Source organism: Aquarana catesbeiana, linkage group LG06, assembly GCF_042186555.1.
Source record: "Aquarana catesbeiana isolate 2022-GZ linkage group LG06, ASM4218655v1, whole genome shotgun sequence".
NCBI lineage: Eukaryota > Metazoa > Chordata > Amphibia > Anura > Ranidae > Aquarana > Aquarana catesbeiana.
The window spans coordinates 39,438,134-39,461,235 of record NC_133329.1 but is presented as its reverse complement, the minus strand read 5'-3'; the positions used below and the strand labels follow the sequence as shown (position 1 = coordinate 39,461,235).

The 23,102-nt window shown below is 42.8% G+C and overlaps 1 protein-coding gene across 1 annotated transcript in view; it reads left to right on the top strand.

The window, feature by feature from the left end:
• The window catches only part of LOC141148328 (interferon-induced very large GTPase 1-like), a 54,362-nt gene extending 32,368 nt beyond the window's left edge, over positions 1-21,994 (top strand). Inside the window, exons 2-3 of the mRNA XM_073635655.1 lie at positions 6,395-6,705; positions 16,271-21,994. Coding sequence (XP_073491756.1) covers positions 6,414-6,705; positions 16,271-20,979 — 5,001 coding nt within the window. The 5' untranslated portion in view covers positions 6,395-6,413 and the 3' untranslated portion in view covers positions 20,980-21,994. The remainder of the gene's footprint in view (positions 1-6,394; positions 6,706-16,270) is intronic.
• Positions 21,995-23,102: the final 1,108 nt, after the last annotated feature.

Sequence of the window (23,102 nt, the reverse complement as noted above, 5' to 3'; positions counted from 1 at the left end):
TTCGAAGCGTACTACTCCGCACTGTACAATCTCGGCACAACTACCGACGGTGCATCCAATAACAAAGATAGACGATCCCTCATTAAAAGCTTTCTAAAGGAACATTGCCCTAAACCGATTGACAGAGAAGATGCTCGCCAATTAGAACTCCCCATTTCAGAAGCTGAACTCAAAAATGCAATCAAACAGCTAAAAGCCGGAAAGAGTCCGGGCCCAGACGGCTTCACAGCCGTATACTTTAAGACCTTCATAGAGACACTCACAGGCCCCTTTCTCAAAGCCTTCAACTCCCTGTCCTCCTCCACGCTCCCCTTCCATAGACTCCTTGAAGCCCACATTACAGTTATACCAAAGGAGGGAAAAGACACGACCCTAGTAAGTAATTATAGGCCGATCTCCCTATTAAATGTCGACATAAAATTGTATGCAAAAATCCTAGCCAACCGCCTGCTTCCCCTGTTGCCATCACTGATAGATGGAGACCAAGTCGGTTTTATTCCGGGTCGAGAGGCAAGGGATAACACTATTAAAGCCATAAATCTCCATCACTGGATGACAACTAATAAACATAAAGGTTTCTTTCTATCATTGGATGCGGAGAAGGCGTTTGACAGACTGGCATGGGACTACATGGGGGCAGTGCTACGACACTTAGGCCTCCATAATCGCATGTTTAACTCAATCATGTCGCTATACACGACACCCACGGCCAGAGTTAGGATTAACGGACATCTGTCAAGCGCCTTCTCCATAACCAACGGAACGAGGCAAGGATGCCCACTTTCCCCTATCCTCTTTGTGTTGACCCTTGAACCTCTCCTGAACTGCCTCAGGAGAAATGAGGATATTAAAGGCATACCCATAGCAGGCCGCACTTACAAGTTAGCAGCCTTCGCCGACGATATCCTGCTTTCCCTTAGCGAGCCCCACATTTCTATTCCAAACTTATTAAAAGATTTCCACCTCTTCCAACGCATCTCTAATTTTAAAATAAACTTCACCAAATCACACGCCCTAAATGTCACTATCCCAAAAGAAACAGTTGCGCAGTGTGAATCCAACTTCCCTTTCCAATGGCGACAAAACGCAATTAAATACCTTGGCATTCACCTTACAACGAACCTATCAGACCTTTTTGCACAAAACTATCTTCCCATCCTCAGAACGATCTCTGCTGATCTCAAAAATTGGAACAAACCCCAATTTTCCTGGTTCGGGCGGGCAGCGATTATTAAAATGAATATTCTCCCCCGCATTCTATATATCCTACAAGCTATCCCCATCAAACTCCCCCCGTCATTTTTCTTATCCTATAGAAGGCTTTGTACTGAATTCCTATGGAAACAAAAATCTCCGAGAATCGCACATGATCTTCTGACAAAACCCAAGACAAAGGGGGGCATTGGGCTTCCAGATCTGAAAAAATATTACTGGGCCTGCCACCTTACCCGTATTGTGGACTGGTCATTACACACCCAACTCAAAGACTGGGTCAGACTGGAAAGATCACTGTCCCCCTTTCCACTAAAATCCGCACCCTGGCTGGCATCGACACACATCCCCTCCATTCTCAAAGAACACCCTCTCATTGGACCGACCCTGGATTGTTTCAGGGAAACATGCCGTAAGCTACACATTTCATCCTCCCCAGGCCCTTTGACTCCTATAAGACAGAACCCTGCCTTTCCTCCGGGCATGTCCATACAATTCCTAGCGAATCAATGGCAATCCCCCGACATGCTGGCACACCAGTTCTTCCGAGACGGATCTTTTCTAGATCGCCTCACACTGACACCCGCCACCACCAGGGACCCTTTACCGCTCTGGACTTACTTTCAAATTCGACATTTTTTAAAGGAAGCCAACCGCGACTCTTCTATATCCAGAACACTTACTCCTTTTGAGCACTTATGCTCTCAATCCAATCCCCAACAACATTTAATCTCCAGTATATACGCTATACTATTTACTGAAACCTCCTCCAAAGAAGGGAAAGCCTGCAAATCCTGGGAAAGAGAATTACAAACAGAACTAGAAGAAGACCAATGGGAACACATATTCACGATTGCCCATAAAGGCTCCCTGAACGTATCCATTCAGGAAAATAACTATAAGACCCTGACACGATGGTACCGAACCCCAGCTATCTTGAATAAAATTAACCCCTCATTCCCCAACAAATGCTGGAGATGTGGGGATGAACCAGGCACACTGTTACACATCCTGTGGGCATGCCCAGCTATTCAATCATTCTGGACGCAAGTCCGAGAACTCACGGAATCAATTTCAACCTATAACGTAGACCACACACCAACACAATGCCTGTTTCATCACTCAGATTTATCCACGTTGTACTACCGTAAAACATTGATCTTACCCCTTCTAAATGCAGCGAAAATGTGCATACCTAGACACTGGGGTACACCTCATTCTCCGACCATCCAAGAATGGCTCACACAAGTTGATAAAATAGCAGAAATGGAAGAACTTATTTCCATCTCACGAGACTCCCCAGATAGATTCTCTAAGACGTGGGCATGCTGGACCCACTTTCGGTCAACCGACAGATACCTAACACTGATGACATAATTGTTGACCTGGACCCACCCATTCAAACTCACCACCCACCACCCTCAATATGTATTGCACAGCCCTCTCAACCTCACCACTCCTATACCTATTCTTCTCTCCCGGCTGACATGGACCCCCCACCCCTAAACAAGGGACGAGTATGGGGGGCCACACGTCAAAATTAGCCCAATTTCACTTTCCAAGAGTGGAGATCGAACAAACCTGACCTGCTCCACCTTAAAACAACACCAAACCGAACCTATACCACAAGTGGCGGAGACCGGGGAGACAGGCACTCCTCTAGCCCCCTTATCCTCCCCCTCCTCCCCCTTCTCCCCCCCCCTTTGTTCCCTTCCCCCCCCTCAAGTCTCTTAGTCACCCCTCCCTCCCCCCCCTTCTCTCCTCTTTTACTCCCACCCCCCCACCTTCTTTTTATTTTTTCTTCCTTTCCTCCCTTTTCTTTTCTTCTTTTATATATTTATTATTGTCCACCTACAACCCCTTTTGGCCCCTTACACGGTTTGGATCTCCTAGTAGAGCTCCCAACCAACACCTCTACCTTAGACGTGGATTGAAATGTCATACAATTCCCTATGCCATCACCCAATGATTGGGAATCCTCCTCTGAGAAACATGACAGCGACTTGAAGGAAGGGGGAGGGAAAAGGGGAGGAGAAAAAGAAGAAGAAACATCTTATGCCACAATATTAAACTTCAGCCTCTCGATAGTCATTTCAATATGTTACCAGATTTAATATAAAACCCCTCCCGCGCAGACATAGTATATCGTAAATCATCAACAAGAGAATCTCTGTTACTAGTCAATTCACGGTTACTTTTGTCCCAATCGTAAGAATCTATGTATATTCCCCATCTTTTGTACAACTGTATGATGATAATGTGATACTGTCATATTGTACTATTTTTCTTTTAATAAAATCTTTTTTTGGAAAAAAAAAAAAAATAGATCGATTCAATGATCATGTTGAAGAATGAAGGTTCCTTCCTCAACTCATTGATTTTTACAGAGAGCTGCCCTGTCTGTGGCAGACAAAACACCCCTTTTATACAAATCGACTAAAGAGGAAAGCAGCACTGGATAAATTGCTGGAATTTGTGAAGCCGCAGATCCCCACGGCAACCATCCCCTATTTGAAGTGCAAAATTGGTGGCCTGAGGAGCACTTAGAATAGGGAGCTCAAGAAGGTCCAGGATTCCATGAGATCAGGAGCAGCAGTAGATGACATTTATCTCCCCAGGCTGTGGTACTACGACAAACTGTCAGATCAGACTGAAATCAGGCCATCACTCTCAACCCTTCCTTCCACTCTTCCTTCCACCCCAGGCTTCTGATGTCCAACGTGGGCCTTCCACACAGGAAGAAGATGTGAAGGAGCCCAGCTTGAGTCAGGTATAGCATTGGTAAACAGATTTCTCAAAATTGTGTGTGATTGATGAACAATAAACTAAAATTATGTCCCTTTTTCATACACAGGAAAGCCTCAGTGGCAGCCAGGAGGTGGCGGGGGTAAGTGGCAGCCAGGAGGTGGCCGGCCCAGTAACCTGATCGAATCCCAGGTCCCTCCCCTCCACCTTCAACAAAAAAGGCCCAGGAAGGGGAGGAGTCAGCACTTGCGTTAATTCGGCAGGCTTCTCCAGCCCTCAGAACCCCCCCATTCTTCTGGAGGCCTATGCCTGCATGGCTACCAACAAAATGCAGGAAATGGAGGTGGGCCAACGCCTCATTTGTGAGGAAGTGATATTTATGGCCCTAAATAAGGGTTTGGGGCGAACTCACAAGCAAAACCCACCTGTGTGAGTTGGACCATCCTACTCCTCCACCTCCTCCACCACCTGCCACAAATCCAACACCAGAGCCACAGCCTGGAAGCAAGCATGGAAGCAAGCGTGTAAGGAAGACAAGAGAGTGATGGCCTGGGTTCAGTCTGGTCTGGCAAAAGACGCAGGCTGTTGTAAGCCCACAACCTGGGGGCATATATGTCATCTGCTGCTGTTCCTGATCTCTCAGAGCCCTGGACCAGATTGTGCTCCCTATTAAATGGACTCCTCAGGCTACCAATTTTGCACGTCAAATAGTTGATGTGTGCCTTGGGGTACAAAGGCTTCGTTAATTTCACCGGTTTATCCAGAGTTGCCTTACTCTTTATTTTGTTATGACCCCTTAATAAATGTCTACTTTTTTGCACAAATCATTGGCTATGTGCTTGAATTAAAAAAGGACAGTTTGTTTGTGAGTAGGCAGGTACATTTCAAAAATACAAGGTCAAATTAACAAGGGACACCAACACCAACCAACCTCCTTGAGGTTAAAAAATACAAGATCATAATGGTATTGTGGTAACTTGACACACAAAATGACAAAAAATATTATGGTCACTAGAAAAAAAAAAAAAACAGGAGCTCTTGATTTTTTAAAAAAAAGGAGATCACTAGAAAAATAAATTCTAAACAATATTATGGAGATCTGTCGAAAAAAATAACAAATATTATTCAGGAGATCACGAGAAATAATAAAGAAATCAGTTTGCGTGAATATCAGCAGCAAAATAACTTCATAATTCTAGCATAAATAAAGAAGAAGAGAATGCGCTGCATTGAAAGATTAAAAAATTTCCAGCAAGATGAATTTGCTATCTCCATTACGAATGCTAGTTTTACCAGACCGAGCGCTTCCGTCTCTTACATGATTCAGAGCATGCATGGAATTTTGCATCGGAATTGTCTACACACGCTCGTAATTTACGAGAACGGATTTTGTTGTCGGAAAATTTGAGAACCAGCTCTCAAATTTTTGTTGTCGGAAATTCCGACAAAAAATGTCCGATGGAGCCTACACACAATCAGTATTTCCGACAACAAGCTCCTATCGAACATTTGTTGTCTGAAATTCCGATCGTGTGTACGCGGCATTAGAAAGCAAACCAGGTATATCAAAGGAACAAGCAGGGTCTGTTAATGGGTCACAGGAGCTGACGACCACTCAGCAATGATCTTGAGTCTTGCAGTGCTTTAAAAAGACCACTGAGCTCCAGTGGTGGCCGCTACACAAGCGGCGCAGGGGCGCCGCCCCCTCATCTATGCGTCTGGCCCCCTAATCTACATGCAGGGCTCTGGACGCATGGTTTCTGTCGGGGTCTTTTTTTTTTTAAGCACTTGATTACAGCCAGAGGCTCTGATTGGCTTCAAAGAAGGGTGGGCTCTTGTGTCATTAGCGAGTGAATATTCACTATTGTCTTCCTAATTTTCCTCCCAGGCAATTCGGGAAGCCCCTATTGGCCAGGGAGTCTAAAGACTCCCTGGCCAATCATGTCTCAGGACACATTTCTTGTTTCTGTTTGGCCGGGAGGAGAATGTCTCCCTGTGTGCTCGTCAGAGCAGCTCTGGCTCTTCCTTCTCCCAGCCTCCATAAGGTAAAGCAGCTTTCTCAAAGGCACATTATCAGTGAATTGGTGGCTTCCGTCTCCCAAGGGTGGGGGTGGCGGGAGGGTTGGAAGATTGCCACCGTCCGACCCTGGTTCTATGCACTGTTCCGCATGCATGTGCAGTTCTTTGAGCATGGGCATGAATTTGGTTTTCCTGATGTTCAGAAAATGGCCAAGAATGGGGTGTTTGGCCGCCCAGTGGAGCCAGAAGATCAGGTTGGTGGGTTGCTGAACATCTCATTTAGTTTGCCCAAATGCTGAACATGTACAATTCAGACTAAACATGGGTTCAGTCCAAATTTAAAGCTCCTTTCTAAATAATATATTTAATGGTTTACAAAAAATGTATTAAAATTTTATTTGTTCTTGTTTACTTGCAGACTTTGAATACAGCACAACATGTCTTCTAGTGAGGAAGCCTCACAGACATTAAGGAATATAAAGGATAAATTAATAATTATATTTGAAAAGCAGGAATATAGTTTGTACAAGGTGCTTGAGTCACTCGATCTTCTATCCTTGGATGAAGTCTTGGATCTCTTTAATGACAATATTCCTGTCAAAAGTGGGAAGATGATAGATATTATACTACAGAAGGGAGAATCATCTTCAAAAATATTTCTGGATCATCTGCAGGTTATGATTACCAGGTTCCCTGAATTGTCCAATTTGCTTCTCTACCATCAAAAGGGTAAGTCATTTCCTAAGGAGTTTAAAAAAAAAACATTATTATATACGCCATAGATGTAATGGATGCTCTTTTTTTCTTTTTTTGCCTTGTGATTCTGCAAGTAACATATGTAGCGGTACTAAATGACTTTATACCCCACTGGCTACCCCGACTCTGCAGATCCTCTCTTACCTCTGATGTTATCAATGAGAAACTCACACAATGTCACTGAACCACTCAGTCAGAAAGTTTACTAGAGTAAATAATAAACACAATGAACCATATGAATAAACACAAACAATAAATGACAGTTGGTAGCACTCAATTTGGGTATGAAAACTATAGACTGAATAATAACCGTAGGGAGTATATGTAGACAGTTGTACAATGGGACAAGTGTTCAATATCCTTCAATACCTATATACCTATATATATATATATATATATATATATATATATATATATATATATATATATATATAAACACCTTCCCACTGAGGCCTCAATACACACACAAAATTGCTATATAATGCTCCTTACATTCAATAATACAATGCAATATCTAACATGTACTCAATGGCTCCCCCTAGGTTGTAATTCAACGTTCAAATTAAAAATAGAACAGCAGTGCTTTGCAGAAGAAATAGAAGATGATAAAAGTTCCTTGACTCCGGATATCTTCAGCTAGCCTGTAGTTTAAACTGCAGTATTTGTAATCCACAAGGCAAAAGAGAAAAAGCAAACTGTAGAATAAATGGTACATTGATAACTGCTTAGCTGCAGAAATATGCCACTTGTAAAACCCTCCTTATTAGGGATGAGCCGAACACCGCCCAGTTCGGTTCGCATCAGAACATGCGAACAGGCAAAAAATTTGTTCGAACATGCGAACACCGTTAAAGTCTATGGGACACGAACATGAAAAATCAATCGACTCGAACATCAGCTGTTCGCCAGTTCACCGAACAGCGAACATTTTGGGGTGTTCATGGCAACTTCGAAAGCCACGGAACACCCGTTAAAAGTCTATGGGAGAAATCAAAAGTGCTCATTTTAAAGGCTTATATGCAAGTTATTGTCATAAAAAGTGTTTGGGGACCTGGGTCCTACCCCAGGGGATGTGTATCAATGCAAAAAGAAGTTTTAAAAACGGCCGTTTTTTCGAGAGCAGTGAGTTTAATAATAAGTGAAACAAAGTGAAACAATAAAAGTGTAATATTCCTTTAAATTTTGTACCGGGGGGGTGTCTATAGTATGCCTGTAAAGTGGCGCATGTTTCCCATGTTTAGAACAGTCTGACAGCAAAATGACATTTCAAAGGAAAAAAAGTCATTTAAAACTACTCGCGGCTATAATGAATTGTCGGTCCAATGATCCACATAAAAGTTAATTGATAAAAACGGCATGGGATTTCCCCACAGGGGAACCCCGAACCAAAATTTAAAAAAAAATGGCGTGGGGGTCCCCCTAAATTCCATACCAGGCCCTTCAGATCTGGTATGGATATTAAGGAAAAACCCCGCGACAAAATTTAAAAAAAAATGGCATGGGGGTCCCCCTCAAAATCCACACCAGACCCTTTAGGTCTGGTATGGATTTTAAGGGGAATCCCGCGCCAAAATTTAAAAAAAAATGGCGTGGGGTCCCCCCTAAAATCCATACCAGACACTTATCCGAGCACGCAACCTGGCAGGCCACAGGAAAAGAGGGTGGGGCGAGAGAGCACCCCCCTCCTGAACCGTACCAGGCCACATGCCCTCAACATTGGGAGGCTGCTTTGAGGTAGCCCTCCAAAGCACCTTGTCCCCATGTTGATGGGGAGAAGGGCCTCATCCCCACAACCCTTGCCCGGTGGTTGTGGGGGTCTGCGGGCAGGGAACTTATCGGAATCTGGAAGCCCCTTTTAACAAGGGGACCCCCAGATTCCGGCCCCCCCCATGTGAATTGGTAATGGGATACACCTACCATTTCACAAAAAGTGTCAAAAAGGTTAAAAAACACAAGAGACGTTTTTTGACAAGTCCTTTATTAATTTCTTCTTCTTTCCACTTCTTCTTACATCTTTCTCCTGGTGTTCTTCTTCTTCCTCCATCTTCTTCTTCATCTTCTTCTTCTCCATCTTCTTCTTCCTCCACTCTTCTCATCCCGCATCTTCCTCCAGGCTTCTTCTCCACTCTGTCCGCACAATCGGCCTCAGTGGGAGTCTTCAGCCGCGTAACGCTTTGATTCTTCTGACACTTCTTATATAACGGGGGGCTGACGCACGGGGAATTCACGGGACTTCCCTGTGACTTTCCCCATGTTGTCAGAGGGGGGCGGGGTCACCGGGTGGCCCAGCCCTCCATTATATAAGAAGTCTCTTAAGAAGCGAAGCGTCACACGGCTGAAGACTCCCACTGAGGCGGATCGTGCGGACGGAGCGGAGAAGAAGCCTGGAGGAAGATGCGGGACGAGAAGAGTGGAGGAAGAAGAAGATGAAGAAGAAGATGGAGGAAGTAGAATACCGAAAGAACACCAGAAGAAAGAAGATGGAAGAAGAAGCCGAAAGAAGAAGAAATTAATAAAGAAATTAATAAAGGACTAGTCAAAAACCGTCTCCTGTGTTTTTTTTAACCTTTTTGACACTTTTTCACATGGGGGGCAGGATCTGGGGGTCCCCTTGTTAAAGGGGGCTTCCAGATTCCGATAAGCCCCCCGCCCGCAGATCCCCACAACGACCGGGCAAGGGTTGTGGGGATGAGGCCGTTCTCCCCATCAACATGGGGACAAGGTGCTTTGGGGGGCTACCTCAAAGCACCCTCCCAATGCTGAGGGCATGTGGCCTTATTTGGTTAGGGGGGGGCGTTCTCTCGTCCCCCCTCTTTTCCTGTGGCCTGCCAGGTTGCATGCTCGGATAAGGGTCTGGTATGGATTTTTGGAGGGACCCATGCCATTTTTTTTTTATTTTGGCGCGGGGTTCCCCTTATTATCCATACCAGACCTGAAGGGCCTGGTATGGAATATAGGGGGACCCCCACGCATGTTTTTTTAATTTTGGTTCAGGGTTCCCCTGTGGGGAAATCCCATGCTGTTTTTATCAATGAACTTTTATGTGTATTGTCAGACCGACAATACATTATAGCCGCAAATAGTTTTAAATGACTTTTTTCCTTTGAAATGTCATTTTGCTGTCAGACTGTTCTAAACACAGGAAACATGCGCCCCTTTACAGGCATACTATAGACACCCCCCAGGTATGAAATTTAAAGGAATATTACACTTTTATTGTTTCAGTTTAAGCATTATTAAAATCACTGCTCCCGAAAAAATGGCCGTTTTTAAAACTTCTTTTTGCATTGATACATGTCCCCTGGGGTAGGACCCAGGTCCCCAAGCACTTTTTATAACAATACCATACATATAAGCCTTTAAAATTAGCACTTTTGATTTCTCCCATAGACTTTTAAACGGTGTTCCATGGCTTTCGAATTTGCCGCGAACACCCCGAATTGTTCGCTGTTCGGCGAACTGGCGAACAGCCGATGTTTGAGTCGAACATGAGTTTGACTTGAACTCGAAGCCTATCCCTACTCCTTATGTGTGAGTGTAATACAGTACTGACCTTACAGCACAGGGAATAACAAACCCCAGAGTTCAGCTGTATGATGCCTGCGAAGAAGTAGATTCACATCCGTAGAACTACAAGTCTCAACAGCAGTCTGTAAAATAACTCACTCAGCTAAGTGTGCACTTTACTGAAATGGGCAGGTGCCCTCTCATCACAATAGACCCAGAGGCTGTAAGGCTCTGTCCGGACTCCCCTCTTGATGTCTCAGTATGGTGAAAAGATGGCGCTGCCGCGCTGTACTGCTACTCCGGATGGCTGAAGTGCAGGAAACTTCCAGATGTTCTGGTGCTTCAAACCGATCCGCTTGCTAAGCTGGCAGGGCTTTACTCTGAAGTACCACAGAGGCTGAGGTTTTGAATGGTGTCCAGAGAGGCTGAAAGATGGCCACGCTGATCCTTTTATTACTGCTCCCAGCATGCAGTGCTGCGTGCTTTGCCTTGTCTGTATTGCAGTTCAGGGCTGATCCGGCTAACAGAGTCACTTTCTCCTCCAAACTACATTTCCCACAATACTTTGCTGCGTTCCTTCTCAGGAATTAAAAGAAAGTCCTAACAACATTAAGAGGACACTAGAGGGAGCCAAACTCATTTGAAATAATAACAACTGTAATAGCTATACAAACCCTTGGCTGCACATACAACTGCCCTAATGCAATCACGCTCATTCACCATAATGTATCTATGGAGGAGTAGCATTGTCACCCAATGCCTAGATGTGTTTCAGAACTAACAGAGCACCTGTCTCTCTTATCCATAACATAAGAGATATGTTTTGTAGCACACAAATATACTGTAGTTAAGAACAATGCTAAGCGCACTCAGTAGAGGCACAGGTTGAAGTCAGCTCACAAGGTGTAACAATTTTTTTTTCACTGATTGAGCAGATAAAAGGGCATTGTATCAAAAATGACAAAATCTGCACTTTACCAACTTGTGATAGGTGCTCTTTTATACACTATATTTCCAAAAGTATTGGGACACCTGCCTTCACACGCACATGAACTTTAGTGGCATCCTAGTCTTAGTCCGTAGGGTTCATTAATGAGTTGGCCCACCCTTTGCACCTATAACAGCTTCAACTCTTCTGGGAAGACTGTCCACAAGGTTTAGGAGTGTGTCTATGGGAATGTTTGAGCATTCTTCCAAAAGCGCTTTTGTGAAGTCAGGCACTGATGTTGGATGAGAAGGCCTGGCCCACAGTCTATGCTCTAATTCATCCCAAAGGTGTTCTATCAGGTTGAGGTTAGGACTCTGTGCAGGCTAGTCAAGTTCCTCCACGCCAAACTCCATCATCGATAACTTTATGGACCTTGCTTTGTGCACTGGTGCGCAGTCATGTTAGAACAGGAAGGGGCCATCCCCAAACTGTTCCCACAAAGATGGGAGCATGAAATTGTCAATGTCTTGGTATGCTGACACCTTAAGAGTTTCCTTCACTGGAACTAAGGGGCCAAGCCCAACCCCTGAAAAACAACCCCACATCATAATCCCCCCTCCACCAAATGATTTGGACCAGTGCATAAAGCAAGAAAACTCTTAAGGCATCTGCATACCAAGACATTTTGGACAATTTCATGCTCCCAACTTTTTTGAGAACAGTTTGGGGATGGCCCCTTCCTGTTCCAACATGACTTGCACCAGTGCACAAAGCAATCATGGGTGGCCGGCGGACATCGGCTCCAGCGCTGCACCACAGGTGCGCGCCCTCCATAGCTGTTAAAGGGACCGGTGTACATCTACGGCGATTCATGGGAAGGAGCCGACCTGCCGCCGTCATCGGTCTGCAAGGTCATCTTGGTCAGCAAGTGATTAAAAACTTTTTATTGTTTTATTCCAGGTTTTTTAGAACATGGAGAGGGGTAAATGATACAGCACAAGCACTGTGCTATCTATCATGCTTTAAAGGATCAGGATATCTCTCTCTCTCTCTCTCTCTCTCTCTCTCTCTCTCTATATATATATATATATATATATATATAGATAGATAGATATCTATCTATATTTATAGATAGATATCTATATATATAGATAGATAGATATCGATCTATATATATAGATATGTATATTTTAGGATTACAACCACTTTAAGATCGTCATGATGACATGATTTTATATGAATATTGTAGATTATTGTACATACTGTAAATAAATAAGACATCCCCTGAAAATAAACCCTTGTGTGCTTTTGTAGCCAAAATTAATATAAGACCCGATCTTATTTTCGGGGAAACACGGTATATACAGTATCTCTATTCAGAGGCGGCTCTCTAATTAGGCAAATTAGGCCTTTGCCTAAGGCCTCGCAATCTAAGGGGCCTCGCAAAAGCCTAATTTGCCTGTAGCTCAACCTCCCCAGGATAGTCCTGGCGAATCAGAGTCCCTGCATGCCCGTGGGGTGTCTTGGTTCCCACGAGCAACGCTTCGTATGGCAGCCGCAAAGTGGTATCTCTCCCCGGCTGACACACACATACGGAGCTCTGCGCACTGACCCCGCCCCCTCCTCCTCCTGCTGTGATGTTTTCCTGGACACAGAGGAGGAGGCGGGGAGGAAGCACGGCCATGCACATGGGCGGGGATGCAATTGCCCCCTGGGCTGCTCTAATGTCCTGCACAAAGGCCGCTGAGCTGGCCGAGGGTGGCTGCTCGGGTGGAGGGCACGGCCGGATTCAGTACTGCAAGCCAGTGATGAGCTCTGTCACAGGGCTGACAGTCTGTGTTAGCCCCGCCCCTCCCTCCTGCACACGAAGCACTGGCAGAGGCTGGATGGATCTGCTTTTTCTTTCCCCGCCCACACTCCGGGCAGCCCGTGTGCTGTCTGTGAAGAGGATGTGTGGGCGGGAAAGTTAAAATTGAGCAGTCGGCTGAGCTCAGCAACCACAGTCTTTAAAAAAAAAAAAAACAAGTGAGCCTCCTGGGACTAGTGTCCATTGCGTCCGAGTAAGTGACAAGTGAGCTTCTCCTCCCTCCCTCCCTTCCTGCTGTCTCTTCCCCTCTCTGCAGCTTAAGTGTTATATTACAGCCTTTGACAGTACCTTGCCCTCCTAGATGTTATGATGTGGGTTCACACTGGCATGCTGCAGTGCTGGTGTACTGGCAGTCTTTCTGCATGTTACCCCCGGTCCCATAGACTTCTATTAGGTTGTACATTTTTGCTGCATGTTCTGAAAGTGCACAAGAAGTCCTGCATGCTGCATCTTTGGTGCAATTCGAGAAAATGCAGCAAAACGCACAATCTAATTAGAATTCTGAAGGACTGCGGCTATGGAAAACCGCCAGCACAGTGGCAGCCTGTCCATTAAGGACGCACAGGCACTGCCCCCTCCATTATGCCACTCCCTGTATGTAAAATGTATAGATTTATGCACTGCATGAATCTATCCATGGCCACCGTGGCTACCCCCTGTTCAGGTGTCTGGCCCCTTCTCAAACACCAGGCGCCTGAATTACAGTGGTGGGGGTGTGTTTTTTTTTTTTTTTAAAACCACCTGCTTAGTGCCATAGGCTTCAAAAAAGGTGGACTCAGAGCGCAGAGTATTGCACCATGAGCCCACCCAGGTGTGTTAAAAAAGCAAATTAATATTCTCTTTTCTAACACTGAACCACCTCTCCGCCAATCAGGAAGTACGGGTCTAATACCCGTCACCTGATTGGCTGAAGGCACAGGCATTCCTATTGGACATCTAGCAGACCAGAAGAAGAGATGCATGGGAACCATGGAGGACACAGGACAGGGGCATCACCTGACCCACTGCATGTCCCACAGCTCGCCGCCATCACCCACTGCCTGACCCGTCACCAAGATGGGGTAAGTGTCAGTCAGACAGCAAGTGGGCGGAGCGGGTGTCACAGTGGCTGCATTTAATGGGGCACAGTGGCTGCATTTAATGGGGCACAGTGGCTGCATTTAATGGGGGCACAGTGGCTGCATTTAATGGGGGCACAGTGGCTGCATTTAATGGGGGCACAGTGGCTGCATTTGATGGGGGCACAGTGGCTGCAATTGATGGGGGCACAGTGGCTGCATTTGATGTTTTTTTTTCAGTTTGCTTGCCTACCCCCCAAAAAAAATTTTGAGCATCTGTGTGAGCCCAAAGGCTTGCACTCTTAGCAGGCACTGCCACTCCACTGAAGTGATCAATGCTTAGGTCGCTTTTCAGAGGCATTTGACAGGCAGTGAGGAGGCGATGTCTAATTTCCTCCCTGCCTATTTTAACCTCCATGTCTTCAGTCTCTGACCATCTCTTGTATCATGTCCGCAGTTCGATCATCTATTGTATAATTTACGCAGTCTCTGACCATCTCTTGTATCATGCCTGCAGTCTCTGACCATCTCTTGTATTATGTCTGCAGTCTCTGATCATCTCCTGTACTATGTCTGCAGTCTCTGACCATCTCTTGTATTATGTCTGCAGTCTCTGATCATCTCCTGTACTATGTCTGCAGTCTCTGACCATCTCCTGTACTATGTCTGCAGTCTCTGATCATCTCCTGTACTATGTCTGCAGTCTCTGATCATCTCCTGTACTATGTCTGCAGTCTCTGACCATCTCCTGTACTATGTCTGCAGTCTCTGACCATCTCTTGTATTATGTCTGCAGTCTCTGATCATCTCCTGTATTATATCTGCAGTCTCTGACCATCTCCTGTACTATGTCTGCAGTCTCTGATCATCTCCTGTACTATGTCTGCAGTCTCTGACCATCTCTTGTATTATGTCTGCAGTCTCTGATCATCTCTTGTATTATGTCTGCAGTCTCTGACCATCTCCTGTATCATGTCTGCAGTCTCTGACCATCTCTTGTATTATGTTTGCAGTCTGACCATCTCTTGTATCATGCCCGCAGTCTCTGACCATCTATTGTATAATTTCTGCAGTCTCTGACTATCTCTTTATCATGTCTGCACAGACCTTTTTCTGTATCATATCTGCACAGCCTCTGACCATCTTCTTTATTGTGTCTGCAGTCTCTAGGGGGGGGGGGGGGGGGTTACAGAGGAGTCAAGAGCTGGAGCACTGCTAGGAGGGGGGTCACAAGAGGAGTTGGACTTGTGTGGAGTAGGATAATATAGGATGAAACTAGAGCCACCAAGCTGGAGCCCAGAGAGGACCGTCTGGCTGAGCCCTGTACGGTGCACCTGAGATGAGGTCAGTGACAGCGTTGCAAGGATAGTCTGATGGGGGTCAGTAATGTAAGGGGGAGTGAATACAGTAAGGTAAGGGGGCACTGATATAAAGGTTCCCCCTTATATTAGTACCCCCCCCCTTTTACCTTAGTGTATTCACTCTGCGGGTGGTCTGTGGTCACCAGCTTATTCCCCACATTGGAGTTCTCATTTTAAATGCAAGTTGGAACTCCACGGACCCTGATAAAAAGGGGAACTCTGATGTAAATGGGAATGCTGTACACTCTGATATAAGGTGATCTCTGGTCACCAGAGCCCCCCTTACTTTAGTGTTCCCCCTTACTCCAGTCTGCAGCATTTCCCCTTGCACTGTAAGGGGGAATCTTGCAGACTCTGATGTAAGGGGGAACTCTGTGCTGGGTTATATTAACCTGAGCTTTATGTGAATGAAGAAATATGATTTTTGACTTTTATTTTACTACTACTACTACTACTACACATTACTAGTAGCAGCTGCACAAATTGTATTTATATTTGTGTGCATGTAATATATATATATATGTTTAATGATAATTTGCTAGAGAAAATTCTAGAAACTGTGAAATTATAGTTCATAGTGTTTAAGGCTTTTAATATATACAATTTATACAGTTCATTTTTATCGCTTTAATTATTTTTCCCATTATGGGCGTGAGTGGGGCCTCATGTCTAGGTTTTGCCTAAGGCCTCACAAAGCCTAGAGCCGCCTCTGTCTCTATTTCAATATATTGTGTTAGGTTCGGTGACAATATTCATAAGACTGATTTTAGAGCACAGTATTTAGTGAAATTTTAATTGAATTTTTTTTTACTTGTAGAAAAGAAAAGCGAATTTCAAGAACTTGTAGAACAGCTGAATATGAAAAATTACTTGACTTCTAAAGTGACCTTATCTGATGTCCTGAGCATTGGATCGGAAGATCTGCAATATGTTGAGCTTCACAATATTAACGAAATTCCGTGGCACTTTTTGAGAAACCTCATGGCTTTGAACATGTCTTCACGAAGCACTCAGCTGAAAAAAGAAACAACTAGTCAAGAAGATAATGATGATGATTATGATAATGATGATTGGTTTGATGTACTTAAAGTTGAGAATGATACCTTAAGTACTATCCACCCATTGGATGCCCTTTGTGTTCTCTTACATTGCTCAGACAGTTTTCTACAGCAAGAGATTGCAACTAAAATGTCCATGTGTCAGTTTGCAGTCCCTCTGCTGCTCCCCCCAGTAGGTGACGGATCACGCTGCACCTTCTTGCTGTGGGCAATGAGGGGCATTGTAAAGAAGTGGAGACCTCATTCATTATTGGACAGTAAAGGGTTCAGAGAGGAAAATGTGGTGAATATCCCCATGCCAACTGTCTCTTTTGTCAGATTGGGGGGAAATAAATTATCCAAATCTAAAACCCTGAACCAGATCCTTAACCCAGCCCAACAACAACATAACTTCTTTATCTACCATGATATGGAAGGTGGTAACATTAAGAGAAAAATATCTGATGGGCTGGTGGAAGTTTCATGGTACTTTCCTGGTGATAATTCTGATGTTTTTCAAGAACCCATCTCAGTGACCAACCTACGTGGAGACCTGGAGTCCAGCAGGAACCAGTTCACATTTCTGACTCGAGTGTCATCAGCTGTCTTCATATTTGTTGAGGACATTTGTGAGAACCAAGTGAGACAGTTGTCGAGCTGTAATAACACTGACACTGAATTTTATTTCATTGTTACCCCAGGTCCTGGAAAAGAGATAAACCAAGAAACTAAGAATTGTTTGAAACAATTAATGGAAACATTGCATCTTAGTAAAACTCAATTGATAGTCAAAAGGAATAGTCTAAATGATGCTGCATTTGTGAAAAAGATACAAAGCATCCTTAAAAATGTAATACACAAAGAGAGACAACAACCATCATTAGAAAGTATGAAAATGCAGACAAGTGGGCTCCAGATAGATGTGGATGAAAACTTTCCTGACTGTCAAAAAGCAAGAGCATGTGCATGTGTTATTACCTCTACAATAGGAGATGTGGAAGGGTATAAAAAGGAAACGCTAAAACTACAGGGAGATCTGTGGAAACAGCTGTCCAAAGTAGAGAAGGAACTTTGCAGAATGATACACCAAGGTAACAAAGATGCCCAAAAATATAAAAATGAACTGGAACAAAAACGTATTGCACTGCACAAAAAACAACATGAACATGATTTACCCAATCCTATAATGCTCTTTGTAACTGCAATCACTCATTTGTCTCAGGTGCAGAAACAATATTTTTTGAAATGGATGAAATTAGAACTGGATACCATCGCTAGGAAGAATCTTACTGCCTTACAAGTGGAGTACAAAGAGAAATACAAAACCAAGTCAAAGAGTTCCGGGGAACTCAAAGAGGTTGACCAAAAAATATCCGACAGCTCTTTAGGAATTGAACATTTCATCCGTGAGTTAGGACAGTTTTATGAGGCTGAGTGTTCTATGGTTAAAGAAGAAATTATTCCAGCAGAGAGAGCACAGTTTACAGATCTTCCAAAAATTGCTGCTGACCTACTTTTGGACGGGTTTCCATTGGAGCTCATAGATGGGGATGCCTCAAACATCCCCATTAGGTGGATAACCGATGTATTGAATGTATTAAGCAACAAGACAGAAATGAAAAGTCAAATTAGAGTGATAACAGTCCTGGGAGTGCAGAGTACAGGAAAATCCACCCTTCTGAACACCATGTTTGGTCTGCAGTTCCCAGTGGCCAGTGGACGATGTACTAGAGGGGCTTTTATGACTTTACTAAAGGTAAAAAAGGATTTTGAAGTACAACTACCCTGTAAATTCATTATAGTAATTGACACTGAGGGTCTGAAAGCTCCAGAGTTGGCCTCCCTAGAGGACAGTTATGAACATGACAATGAACTGGCCACACTAGTAGTTGGGTTGAGTGATATCACCATCGTCAATATGGCCATGGAAAACACAACTGAAATGAAAGATATTTTGCAGATTGTGGTCCATGCTTTTCTTCGGATGAAGAAAGTAGGGAAGAAACCCAACTGCCAGTTTGTACACCAAAATGTGAGTGACGTGTCTGCTCATGAAAAGAACATGAGAGATAGGAAGAAACTTCTGGAACAACTGGATGAAATGACCAAAGTGGCTGCAAAAATGGAGAAGCAAGATGGAATCACATCTTTTAGTGATGTGATAGACTACGATTTGGAGAAACACAGCTGGTACATTCCTGGTCTGTGGCAAGGGGTCCCTCCAATGGCTCCAGTAAACTCTGGTTACAGTGAAAATGTCCTAAAGCTGAAGAAGTATTTATTTGAGTTAATGAAAACCCAAAATGCAGCCGGCAGCATAAATGGATTTATTACATGGATAGATAGCTTGTGGAAAGGAGTAAAACATGAAAAATTCATCTTCAGTTTTAAAAACAGCCTGGTAGCTGATGCTTATAATAATCTGTCTATGCAGTTTTCCCTTTGGGAATGGGAATTCTGCAAAAAAGTCTACAACTTTGTCACAAGCACAGAAAATAATATAAAAAATCAGTTGGCTGGGAGTCTGGAGATGCATTTCAGTGAAGAGTACGTGAAAGAACTTCACCAGCTGGTTTTTGAGGAGGAAAATAAAATGCTGGATTTGCTAGACAAATATTTTGACAGTAAGTCTGGAAATGTTCATCTTATAGAACGTTATCGAGAAGAATTCAGAATGAGTGTACAGTTCCTAAGGCAAGAACTTGAAAGAAATGCTCTGAACAAATGTAACAAGGCAATTTCTATTCAGAAAGGCAAGTTTGAGATCCAGAACATCCAGAGTCAATATCAAAAGTTAATAGAAAATAAAATTAGTTTTCTCTTAGAAACTGGTAAAAAGAATAAGCTAAGTTATTTGAAAGCAAAACAGGAATTTGAGTCCATGTGGAGGAAGACATTGGACGACCTGAAGATAAAGAAATTAGAAAGACACAATATTGATCAATTAATTTTACAGCAACTGAGACATGACATGAGCAATAGAGGACCTGCTGTTCATGAAAAATTAAAGGGCATAAACAGTCTGCAAGATTATGGTCAACAAACTTTTAAAATGGATGAAAAGTATATTGATCACTCTTGGTTGGCTCGAGTCAGGAACACATTGGGCATTGAGAGTCAAACTTTTGAAAGAGTTGAGAATTTTGCTGTCTCTCTAATAGATATATGCAACAAATGTGTTAAAGAAAAAGCTGATACTTCAGAGGATTACGATGACACTTACAGCCAAGAATTACTGTACAAGATCAATAAACAACTTGAAAGTACTACCAATCTTCATGCTTCAAGAGAACTGGAGCTAGATATCAAACTGATCACTCTTGGAAATGCAGCTCAAAGGTTTCAGCAACTGCATGATACATTTATAAAAAATAATGACCCAACACAATGTCTGGAAAGCCTGAGACCTCAATACTTCTCAGTATTTCTCAGTATTTTTCAAGAGAAAGGTGAAAGCCAGAACAGAGCTAGACAGTTCTGTGAACGATGTATCAAACCGGCAATTACTAACTATGTCTATAAACATCTTGGGGAAAAAATTGTGGATGACATTTTACACAGTTCTGAAAATATCATTTTCAGTAGCAGAAGCTTTTTTCAGTGTAAGATGCTCGAAAAGCTATTGGAAGAAATGTCTTTCCAGAAATATGTCGAATACATTCGTTCATATGAAAAATTTTCTGAATCGGGGATACTAAGTTACATCTCCAAAAAGTACACGAGCTCAGCCAAGTTAAATAATTTATGCAAAAATCTTGTCTCCTCCATAACGATAGAAATAGATACTGTACTTAAAGATAAAGCATGCATAGAAATGCCTACTATATCATCATTTTTAGAAAAAGTTTGTGACATGTTACAAAAGGAACTGGTAATACCACAGAATGAGATGAAAGTGATCACTTTCCATAACACAACTGCAGTTAAGCAGTTTTCATCTGACATTCAACATTTCCTACCATTGACAGAGCAACAAATTCTAACAGAATTTGGATCTTTAGATATTGAGTCTGTACTTTCCAAAGTGACATTGAAGCCTCAGGATGAATTGCTCAGGAAGGTGATTGGTTGTGGCAAACAGTGTCCATTCTGTAAAGTCCCTTGTGAAGCAGGAGGTGGAGAACATAAGTATCACTTTGCATCTATCCACAGATCAACAGGATTGGGACAATATAGGTGGCAAAGTGATGATACTTTATCAACGGACATCTGTTCCACACTTGTTGTATCCACAAGCAACTTTCGGAATTCAGATACAGAAGGGAAATGGCACCCATACAAAGAGTACCTTACATATTATCCAGATTGGACCATTCAGCCTGACCCCAGTATTGAGTGCTCAGATTACTGGAAATTTATATTTGTTTATTTTAATCAGCAGTTTGCAAAAGAATACAAAGCAAAACCCGCCAAACTACCAAAAGACTGGGAGAAAATCACAGAAGTTCAAGCTCTTAACAACCTACTGCAAGTGTTCAACATGGACTAACATCCCAATGTTATCAACAACAATTTATAAAACAGTAAAAGGCTGTCCACCTGCTACATGTATTAAAACTGATTTTTCAACGCGTTATAATCTTCCAGCTTCTTTTATAGTTGCCTACATCTACTGACTTGTACCTCTTAATAATTAGAGGCTCTGATCAACGAGCCTAGATCTTCATATGAGCATCCTATTCCACTGGTGGAGAACCAGAAAGAACTCTGTGTTAAAAGCTGAGACTTAGAATTATAAGTCTTAAAAAGTCCACTTCTAACAGACCCCTTACTATGTCATATTGCAGTACAGGTAGCTCTGCCCCCACCCTTTTCTGAATGGCCTGCTCCATTGAAATGTGAGTTCTCTGCCGCTTATGGCAAGTGTTAGTCACTGTGAAACATACAGAACACTGGTAAACCTCTGGGGAAAATTCCCTTGCAATGTGCACCTCCCTAAAGCAAAAATGAACAGCCTAAATTTCTAGGTAAATCAACCCCGACTATCTTCATTGCTATAAAAATGAAATGATACAAGTGATTTGAATACAAAATGTGCGCTATGAGTGAAATTTGTTTAGTAAGAAAAGGTATTTTGCTGTTTCTTAATTACTTTTCAATTGAAAAATTTATTTTTTATGTGACTGATTTATGTGACTGATTATTAATAAAATGTTAAGGCAAGCTAATCTAATAGTTATTAATTTCCATAATCAAGTTCTTGTATTACTTAAAAAGATGTAATCTTTCATTCATTCAAAAATATGCCATTTACAAAATAAATTCTAAAAAAAGGAATCGGTTATAACTGAAAATAGATACAGTACAAACTAGATTATACATTGTTAACCAATAAAACTTGCTAAACACATTTGCAAACTGATTTTCCATAAAGTTAAACATGAAAAGAAGAAAACAAAGAAAAACATGAAATAAGTAGAAGAGATCAGAATGACGTACATATCTGCCAACATTAATCAGATCAGATCAACTTAACAAAAATGGTAACCGCCCCAACTGATAACTATCTTTTAGAGCAGCCTTTCTCAACCCCTTTACCCTAAAGGAACTGATGAATTAATTTTCAGGTCTAACGGAACCCCTGCTAAAACCAGTTAATTGAAGGTCAGTGGAAAAATACCCTTACATTGGTGGCCATTGAGAAGAATGCCCCCTTACAGTCAAGGTCAGAATGCCACCCTTACAGATAGCTGAAAAGGCAATTGGTGCCATGCCACTGACTCTGCCAAGTGGTGTTGGTCCTGTAACTATGCAGACACCATCAAATAAAAATTCATGTATTCACAGTTAAAAGAATCCCTCGAAACCTCAGGGGGAATCCTAGGGCTGCATAGAACCCTGAAAATGGCTGTTTTCGAGGAAGGTGCACACGGAAGGTCTTTGCAAGAGCAACCAAAAGAAGAAGAATTCCAGGTATGGATATTTTTTGCATAGTTACATTGACCAGCTTGGATCAATGTAACTATGCATATATAGAGTACCTGACTGATGCCCCTAGAAGCTGGAAATCACAAGTAGACACCACTACTCCAATGATCTCCACTTGCTTTTGGGTCCTGGACTGATTGGCTGTCCTGCTGCAAACTGAACACAGGAGGCTGGACGCTCAGTATGGGAACCATTCAGAGAATGCTCTGCATCCTCTGAATAAATGCAAAGTGTTCTCTAAATGGAACTAAATTGATGAAGTGTATCTTGTGATATCACTGTGCCACCTCTCCACTTCATCCAATGAGAGAAGGCTTTGCATTCATTCAGCAATGAGAGAAACATTCTTCCCTGATACAAAATGGGGTTTGGTGGGTCATTGGTTTATGGCTTAAAGAAAAAACACAAAACGATCACTTCACGGCACTGAAGAGCTAACTTCTATTTTAGGGTTGGTTGGGAGGGCCAGGGTTGGGTGAAACTTGGTAATATGTAATAGCTATTGTGTGCCTGCAGCAAATTTTCACTTTGTTAGAGAAGGAGTTTGTTTCCTCCTATGGGTCCAAAATGTTATGGAATATAATTTATTCATCTGAAGAGAAAACATGGAACTATAAATAGATTGTTTGCTTTATGAATAACTTCATGTTGGTGGTTGTCCAGAGGTTTCCTGTAATAAAAAAA